Source organism: Choristoneura fumiferana, chromosome 2 (genome assembly GCF_025370935.1).
Source record: "Choristoneura fumiferana chromosome 2, NRCan_CFum_1, whole genome shotgun sequence".
Lineage (NCBI taxonomy): Eukaryota > Metazoa > Arthropoda > Insecta > Lepidoptera > Tortricidae > Choristoneura > Choristoneura fumiferana.
This window is the reverse complement of record NC_133473.1, coordinates 8,892,020-8,901,777: the sequence shown is the minus strand read 5'-3', so window position 1 is coordinate 8,901,777 and position 9,758 is coordinate 8,892,020. Positions and strand designations below refer to the sequence as shown.

The window sequence follows — 9,758 nt, the reverse complement described above, 5'->3', positions numbered from 1 at the left end:
CATAGATGTAAGCGTACATAGGTCTGCGAGGGTTAGTCGCCCTAACCCTTTAGTACGGCGGGCGCGGGAGGGCGAGGGCGGCAGCGGAAGGGTTACGCCCGGCGGAGGGGGAGCCCCGGCACCCCGCTCGCACTTTTACGACGAGCTTTTTTATCGTGCGTGCCGTCGTTTTTCCTTTTCTATTTTTTATGTTTTATTTCCTCTAGACCATAAATTATGTTTGAAAGAAGGGAACTCTCGGACATTCGCGTCGACAGGAACCGGGGTGAAGTCGAGTGAGTTTTCTGTTTTCCCTTTTTTGTTTTTTTATGGTCTCTCATGTGTGGGGGTTGCAGCGTCGCCATGGCGACTGCATCACATTAGGCCGCGGGGCGCGCATGCCCGCCACTGCTATAAATAAACAACAATATTAGTTGTTGTAACGCGATCTGCAGCCGCAAACACGTTTGTCTATATTCATTCGATCCGTGTTTGCGGACAAACTGCGAGATGGACACTGCGGCTGTTTGCGCCGCTCCTCGCGCGCCTGGACGCTCTCGACCGTGTAATATTATACGACAACATTACAACCACTCAATTCCCAAACTCATAACGTCCTACCGACCGAACAAACAGTTTTATGTCTCCGGAATAAATTGCGGCGAAACTCAAGCAGCCGCGCGATCTTGACCACCATTATAATTGTTAATAACCGCGCAACAATCATATTGAACGGTAACCGCAAAAACTGAACAAAGCCAATGTTGTATCCAATTAATTGTTTACCCTTGCCTTGACAAAAAAAAACTACGCCATATTGCGTCCAGCGAGCCGGTTAACCACTGCGAAAGAGAAATTTACGAATAAAGGGCGAATAGTTACACGCTGCATTTAAAATTAGAACCCTTTAGGGCGCCACGCCGCCAGACAAAGGGCCGAATGGCAAATTGTCGGCAGGTAGCGAATATGTCGGAATGGAGGCCCAGTAATTACTAAGGGCTCTATTTTAATAAATGGCTCTTTTTGTAAATTATGAAGGGCCGATCGCGCCATACGGCCGTACCTGCTGCGAGCCTTCGCGGCGCTGCCATACTACTCGCCATCGCTCTTATTTGCAGCCTTTCCGAATGTCGATTAACCTTAATTGAAATTCCATTATAGTTATTTGTATCACACGTTATAATCACACACAAATTACAAACGAGCACCGTCTTGTTTGATACTTTTTAATCAAATACTTCATCCCAAGCTAACACATGACACACATGTTTAACTCGTTCATTGTGAAAACTGTCATTGAGCCTTTAGAAATCGATTGTGACCAAAAAAGTATACTTAGATATAAACACAATAAAAATTCTTACGAAATAGGCTTTGTTTATTTTTTATTATCTTTCCAACCGTACCTATAAATGAAAGGGTAAGGGGGTTTGACAACAACATCCTTTTGCCCGGAGGCAGCGGAGTGGATAGCAATGACTTGTAATTCCGATGTTTTCGCTGTTAAAATCGCATTTCCTGAAGGCGGCATTGAGCGAAGTCAGCGGAGCGCGCACGAGAGTTGGGACAAAAACCATCAAACAATAACTAGCAGCTATTTAAAGCGAATCCCTTAACGACACCTACACAGGGGCTGGCGAACTAGATGCGCAAGGCGTAAACGGAGAGCGTGCTCACTGAATATCGTGAATGATTTCGGATCCTTGAAACAAATAAGATTTGCGATGTTTCCGGAACCGGAAATTATTGTTGTGTAAAGGTATAGTGCTGCCTTTTGTTCATTGTCTACGCTTCAATACATTATTAGTCCATATGAGGCACTGAATTGTAAAACTGCCGGAGGCAAAGCAAATAGGGCATCAAAAGTTTGATTTGTATACGCAGTCAACTAACTTATTAGACTGGTCTAATATCTGAAATTAGATTAATTTAAAAATTAAACGGAATTTTTTGTCCTTATAATGTCATTATTCACAACAATTTTTGAGGCTGCACTTATTCTACTAATGATTTGTAGTCATTACTTGTAACGATGTTGATTAATTTTGTACTACTACTACTACCAACAAAATTCATAATGGAGATATGGAGAGTTTTTCTAAAATTGTGAGAGAAATTGTATTTTTTGTGTTCTTGTAATTGTTATTCCTAAACACTAGGTACTACCTGCTTCTCGCAGCTAATCGTTTTCGTTAAGCTTGCATGTTCTGAACTTAAATTATTTTCAGTAGAACGTGTTGGGCTCTTGTAACGTCTAGTAATGTCTTGGCTATTGGGCTCACAATTCTAACCTAACCACAGAAAAGATAATAGTACAGTCAACGTCATAAATGATCACTTTTTTACCTTGTCACTAGTCATGTTTGAAAAGCCATACAAAATTGTGTAACGACTGAAAGCGACGAGGTACAGAAATGATCACTTATTTATGACGTTGACTGTACAAGTACCTAAGCAAACTTATTCGGCTGCGACTACTTTCAGTTGGACTCGCAGTTCTTACCTAACCTACTCGATTGGTAATGATTAGTGTCAGACGGGCTCACAGTTTAACCGATAGAAGCCGCATCTTTCATCTAGGCTTGCAGTTCTAATTTGTACCATTTGTTTGGGTAGCGACTAGTTTCTGTTAGATTCATACTTCTAATCTACTCTATCTATCTTAAGTAACCACACGTTTCTGTTGGGGTCTTAGTCCTAAACTAACGTAATAGCTTTTAATTTCTGACCCTAACCAAATGACGTCATGCTCCCTGGCAACCCCACTGTCTGTTTTGTGATTTTTAAGACATAAAGCTGATGTACCCAATATGTACCGAATTAGGACCTACTTAAAAAAAATTTACCTCAATATAATCGAGGGTACAATTAATTGAATTTAAAGAAGAAAACTAAATTTAACAAATTCCACATGGATAATTTACTTTTTCAGTAAAGAAGAGGCCAAAAATAATTGTACCGCAGTTATTACTGTTAAATAAATTGGTTATGGCTAGTTAAATTACTTAATTGTTGCCAGAACGCGAGTAACTCCATTCCAGCCGACTGCTGGTACGTACTTAAAAACAACGTGCTGGATTAATACGAAACTTTGTACATATTATACATTATACACATCTAGGTCCTAACGCATATTCTGGTGACCGAAATCATACTAAAAAAATAGAGCGAGTTGAATTTTTATAATGGAAAACTAATACTATACCTAACGCATCCCCATTTGCCTACCACCTTTAAAAATAGGATAGGTCACATAGGTACAGTCAGCAAATTTGATTTCTGAGCCACTATGGAACCTTATCATAGTAGATAATTGAAAACTTCACAAAAGAAATTAGTATGAAGAGAAATTAGTATCTTTGAGATTTTTTTTGACATTCATAAGTGCTCGTTATGGCCTAAATTTAATTATTTTATTATATTTTGACTTTTGAATCAATAAAACAAAATTGCTCCAAGTAATTCAATGAAACAAGCTAAACGTTCTTAAAATTTTACTATCCAAGCTTATTTTAAGTTGTGGCAGGCTCTCCGCTCTCATCACTAGTGCGGTGGTTGGCAACGGCCTCCACCGGACAACTCGTAATCCCGATTATTTGCCGGGGTCGAGGGCCGTTACCTTCATGGTTTGGGCCGCGTGGAGAATGCCACTATAAAAATCCAATCAGGGGATCTCAGCCCTGTCCAAATAAAAGAGAAGTCAAGGTGCAAGACTATAAACTGCTCGTATGAGTGGGAATAAAGAATTACTACCCCAGGAGGGTACCTGTCTCTCTGAGGCTGGAGAATCCCTCGGTGTTGCGGCACCCAGCCCCTCGTATTCTGGGGGGGGCAATTTCCGCTTTGAGTGTATACTCTTAAATCGACCAGGCATTAAAATGGACTCTGATACTGCTGGCAGCCCCAGCACTATAGCGAAAAAAATGAAGTGCAGTTTTAAAAAAGTATTACCCCAGGAGGGTACCAGCTCCGCTGGAGAATCCCTCAGTGCCCAAGCACTCAGCCCTACGTACTCTGGGGAGGGCAAAAACTGCTCAGTGGACGAAAGCCCACTTGTTGGTGAAAACCAAACGACGACAATGGCAAGAAATATGGATACCGATCTTGTTTATGATGATGATGTACAAAACGCGGAGGAGGTCTTCTGTCCACGCACTCCCCTGGCACGATCGCCCGTGCGGGATTTGCGGGTTTTTGTGAGAAGAAATTCTGACGGTTCAGCAGCCGAAATTTCAGGCTCAGTTCCTAAAGACAGGAATGAATCAAGGGGCGGCAATCTTGCGCAGCCCCCCGAAAAAAGTGCTTTTCCGCACTTTAAGGCGTTACCAGAACCCACAACCACTTCACTATTCAAATTACCTCTATCCAGAGAAGAGCGTTACAATCTGCGAAACGCAGGATACGAGAGTGCGTCGAGCGTGGACTCGGTTGTAGCGTTGAAAAACTCTTCAAAGATCAAAGGAAAACGCCGACCTACAGCCGAGCAACATGACAGTCCAGAGAAGGCTCAAGTAGATTTGACTACTGCGAAGCGCAAAAAATCTGCGCCCCGATCCAAAAACGCGAACGCGATCACCCAAGATCCTGTAAAGGCCAGGGCTGTGCGTAGTAGAAAAACAACAAGCGTAAGTATGTCCGACTCCGACAATCTGTCACCGACGCGTGACCCCGAGGAAAAATCAGTCTATTATTTAAATAAACAGGTACTGGACGCTATTGCAGTGATCAATTCGGTTGCCATCAACTCAGGTCACCTAAAAGGTACGTTTGTTCGTAAACTAAATGATGCATCAGCGTCTATCACAGAGGCGGTTACAGTTCTACACAAGCGGTCCATAACCGAAGAAACTGCAAAATTGCAAATTCAAAATCTGCACCTACGGGGTGAATTGTCGGAGCTCCGAAAAGAGCTAACGGTGCTAAAGGCAGATTTACATAAATCACGAGACGAACCTGTTTCACAAAAGCAGCAGCAACATCAGCCGCAGCAGCTTAATGCTGAAGAGCTGACGCGCGCTATCATGTCAGAAGTTGGAACAATGATGTGCGCTAAGTTTGCGGCCTTAGAAGAAAGGCTCACGTTGGCAACCAGTAGCAAGAAGAAATCCGATCATGTCGCTGGTAATAATAATGTTGACCATCCCGCAACAGAAAAGCCTTCTGGAGATTGCAATCAGACTCAAGGCACACCTAGTCATGCCCCAAAATCCATATCTTCTTCTGCTCCCAAAGGAAAGGCGAAAGATAAAGAGAGAAAAAACAATGTAGAAAATAATACGATCGTGGGCAAGGGTAAAAACAAGAGGAAGAAAAGTTCTATGGCAGCAGCCGAAGCAGCTGCGCAGCACGAGCCACAGTCAAATCCTAGACTACCGAAGGCGACGGATGAGGGCTGGAAAGTGGTAACAAGGAAGAAGAGAAATGAGAAGAAAAAGGCTGCGGCAATACCGATCCGCATCCCTCGCTCTGCAGCAATTGTTATCTCTTTACAACCAGGCGCTGAGGCATCTTACGACCAAATAATGAAGGACACTAGGTCCAAAATTGACCTTTCCAACCTGGATATCCCACCGGTACGATTCAGGGTTGCTGCCACCGGTGCGCGCATTCTTACACTGCCGCCAACGGTCAGCGGCGAAAAAATGAACTCTCTCGCTGAAGCTATAAGAGCAGTGAATAACCCAGAGATCGTCCGAGTCCACCGTCCAACAAAATGCGAGGAGCTGCGAGTGTCCGGCTTGGATGACTCTGTGTCTCCCACTGAGGTGATTGCAGCTATAGCCAGAACCGGAGGCTGTTTAACGGATGCCATCAAAGCTGGTGAAATCAAAAAAGATTTCTCTGGTTCAGGCTTTATTTGGCTGCGGTGCCCATCCGAGGCAGCTAAAAAGGTTATCGCAAGTGGTAGACTTCTTGTTGGATGGGTTTCAGCGCAAGTAAAATTACTGGAGCCGAGGCCGCTCCGGTGTTACCGGTGCTTGTTGACGGGACACGTCAGAGTACAATGCACATCAGAAGTCGATCGCAGCGACTTCTGCTACCGCTGCAGTAAACCGAATCACAAGGCGGCCCAGTGCTCAGCTAAAGCGCATTGCGCGGTATGCGCTTTGGCAGGTAAGTCATCCGATCACCGGGTGGGTGGGAAAGCATGTTCAGCCCCTCCAGCCAAGAAGGGAAAAGGACAGACAAGACAAGACACACGGACCCACTCACAGCCCAACCGCCCGATCTCAACAAACGGTCATACTGAGGAGTTAGAAGCGATCGTGGGATAGATATGGCCGTACAACTTAAATGTCTACAGGTGAATCTAAATCACTGCGCTAAAGCCCAAGATCTTTTGTTTCAAAGCCTGGCGCAATGGTCAATACAAATAGCGGTATTATCGGAGCCGTACTGGGTTCCTCCTTCTCGTAATGACTGGATTGGGGACCTAGACGGCCTTGTGGCGATAATAGCACGCCAGGTGGTAGGCTGCCCTCCCTTAGAGCGAATTACAAGGGGGCATGGTTTCTTGTCAGCTCTTTGCGGTGGTATAACAATAATTGCGGTTTACTTCTCACCCAATAGAAGCCTGGCTGAATTTGAGCAATTTCTATCTGAATTGGAAGCTCTAATCACCCAGACACACCCCAATCCCGTCGTAGTAGCAGGAGATCTCAATGCTAAGTCGGTGGCATGGGGATGCCCAAGAACGGATGTGCGGGGAGACGTGCTGTTGGAGTGGGTAGTTGTTTCGGGTCTAATGGTACTAAACCAAGGTAATTCAGAAACGTGCGTGCGACAACAAGGTGGTTCCATAGTAGATGTGACGTTTGCAAGCGCCGCACTAGCAAGTCGTATTCGAGATTGGCAAGTAATGGTCAATGTAGAGACTTTGTCTGATCACCGGTACATCCGTTACGACGTTACTGCGTTGCCAACAGTCCAAGCTACTACAGCAGAAAGTGGCTCAATCGAGGATGGCCCGCGTTGGGCTTTGAAACAAATAGATCGGGAGCTCCTGAGTGAAGCTGCTACAGTTCAAGCCTGGCTGCCAGCACCAGGCGAAGATATGGAGGTGGAACAAGAAGCAGAATGGTTCCGAGAGGCTATGTCACATGTATGTGATGCAGCAATGCCTCGGGCAAAACCGATGATGCCTAAACGTCAGGTCTATTGGTGGTCGGCAGAGCTATCTGAATTGCGTACTCAGTGCGTAATTGCTCGCCGAAGGTACCAACGTCAGAGGCGGTTACGCCAGAATAGGGACGAAGAGGCAGAGGCTCGGCTTTATGAGTTTTACAAAGCGGCAAAAAAGACGCTAAAAGTGGCGATAGGGAAAGCGATTGAGGTGTCCAGGAAAGAGTTCCTGGATACCTTGAACGCTGATCCTTGGGGTAGGCCCTACAAACTTGTGAGGGCTAAGTTGCGCCCTTGGGCTCCCCTTTGACACAGACTCTCCAACCGCAATTTCTGGAGCAAGTGGTTGATACTCTGTTTCCGCGTCAAAGAGAACATCGTCCGCCATTCATGGCAATACCATCGACAATAGACGCAGAAGTGGAGATACCAGCCGTAACGGAAGCCGAGATGAGAACAGCTATGTTGAAAATGAAGGCACGGAATACGGCTCCAGGACCAGATGGAATCCCGGGGCGCGCGTGGTTCTTGGCCCTAGAAGCGCTCGAGCCAGACTGAGAGCGCTCTTCACCTCGTGCTTACGGGAAGGCCAGTTTCCCAAAAGGTGGAAAATAGGCAGATTAGTCCTGCTACAAAAGGAGGGGCGACCAGCGGACTCACCCTCCGCCTATCGACCTATAGTTCTGCTTGATGAGGTGGGGAAACTCTTTGAGCGGATCATCGCTTCGCGTCTCGTTAAGCACATGACTGACGAAGGACCCGATCTGGCAGACTGTCAATATGGGTTCCGGTGTGGCCGGTCAACGGTAGACGCCATCTTAAGGGTTAAGAGTTTGGCAGAGGAGGCAGTCTCCCAGGGTGAGGTATTGTTGGCGGTGTCCTTGGACATTGTCAACGCCTTCAATACTTTGCCTTGGGAAACAATCCACGAAGCCCTTGGTTTCCACAGAGCTCCCCCATATCTATGCCGCATAGTGAGGGCCTACCTTTCAGAAAGGTATGTAGTCTTCCCGGGCAAGATAGGTGGAGACAACGGGAGATGGCGTGTGGGGTTCCGCAGGGGTCGGTCTTGGGGCCACTCCTGTGGAACATAGGATACGACTGGGTGCTGCGGGGGCAACGTTCACTGGGCGTCAATATAGCTTGCTACGCTGATGATACCCTGGTAACTGCCGCGGCACCAACTTTAGTGAGGCAGCGATTTTGGCCACGACAGGGGTTGCACAAATAGTAAACCGGATACGAAAGCTCGGGCTGGAGGTTGCACTACACAAATCCGAAGCGATCTGCTTCCACAGACCCCGAAAAGCACCCCCAGTCGGTGCACACATTGTGGTCGGAGGTTCCAACATTGCCGTCGCGCCCACGATGAAATACCTGGGAATCGTGTTGGACAGCCGTTGGAGCTTCCGACCACACTTAACACAGTTGGCGCCAAAACTTCTAGCTACTGCTGCAGCCCTGGGACGTCTTCTTCCTAACCTAGGGGGACCCACGTCTTTATGTCGGCGACTGTACATGGGAGTCGTACGCTCAATGGCTCTTTACGGTGCTCCTATATGGGCTGACACCCTGCACAACCAGCAAATTGCTCTATTGCGTAAGCCACAGCGGGTACTGGCTGTCAGGGTGTCCCGCGGATATCGAACAATATCCGGAGAAGCGGCTTGTGTGCTGGCTGGTTCTCTGCCCTGGGACCTTGATGCGAAGGCCCTCGCTGCTGTGTATCGTTGGCGCGAGGAAGCGCGGTCTCGGGACCACTGGCCGGCGCCACGGGAGGTGGATGCAAAGAGGAAGGAGCTGTTCCAAGCTGCGGTAGACACTTGGCGGACCAGACTGGAGCACCCGACTGCAGGTATACGTACAGTGGAGGCTATCCGCCCTGTGCTTAGGGACTGGCTGGAGAGAGAGCATGGCGCACTGACATTCCGGCTAACACAGGTCCTCTCGGGGCATGGATGCTTCGGGAGGTACCTGTATAAGATCGCGAGGAGAGCCAACTCCAGTGTGCCATGAGTGTGGTTGTACCGAAGACACTGCCCAACATACACTAGAAGTGTGCCCAGCTTGGGCAATCGAGAGACAAGATCTTGCTGGGTCGTGGGCCCAATTTGTCTTTAACATCCCTGGTTCATGGAATGACCAAATGCGAGGATGCGTGGAGAGCGGCGATTTTCTTCTGTGAGGAAGTGATGTCACAAAAGGAAAGCGCCGAGCGGGCCAGGGAGGCTAACTCGCTAGCAGACCCTGTGCGCCGCAAGAGAGCTGGGCGCCGGCGTATCGCCCAAGATCGCCAGCTCCCACCTTAATTAAGGACCTCAGGCCACGGACACGGGGACGTCCGTGACCCGCAAGTGCAAGGTCCTCGAGGAGAATGGCGTGCCAAATGTTCCTAGCATGCCATTGGTGGGAAAGGGGGTTCAAGAATGGCTCCCCTAGAAGATGAATCCGGAAACGGATAACCGCCTCCTGGCGATGTAGCGGGTTATTCCGTTGTACCGCTGCGTCGCTGGCAGGGCGGCGAGGAAGGAACATCCCGGGGTTTTAGTGGGTAAAAAACCCACATAACCTCATCGCCTCCCCGTGATGATGGGGTATCTTGTGGCAGATTTCCCCCGGGAAAACAAAAAAAAAAAAAAAAAAAAAAAAAAAAAAAG

The 9,758-nt window shown here is 47.4% G+C and overlaps 1 protein-coding gene across 1 annotated transcript; it reads left to right on the top strand.

Annotated features, from left to right (window-relative positions):
* The first annotated feature begins 3,857 nt into the window (after positions 1 to 3,857).
* On the top strand, positions 3,858 to 9,117 carry LOC141445434 (uncharacterized). Its single transcript, XM_074111279.1, has 4 exons — positions 3,858 to 6,093; positions 6,906 to 7,081; positions 7,473 to 8,098; positions 8,730 to 9,117. The coding sequence occupies exons 1-4, from the start codon at positions 3,858 to 3,860 to the stop codon at positions 9,115 to 9,117; spliced, it is 3,426 nt and encodes a 1,141-aa protein (XP_073967380.1).
* The last annotated feature ends 641 nt before the right edge of the window (positions 9,118 to 9,758 follow it).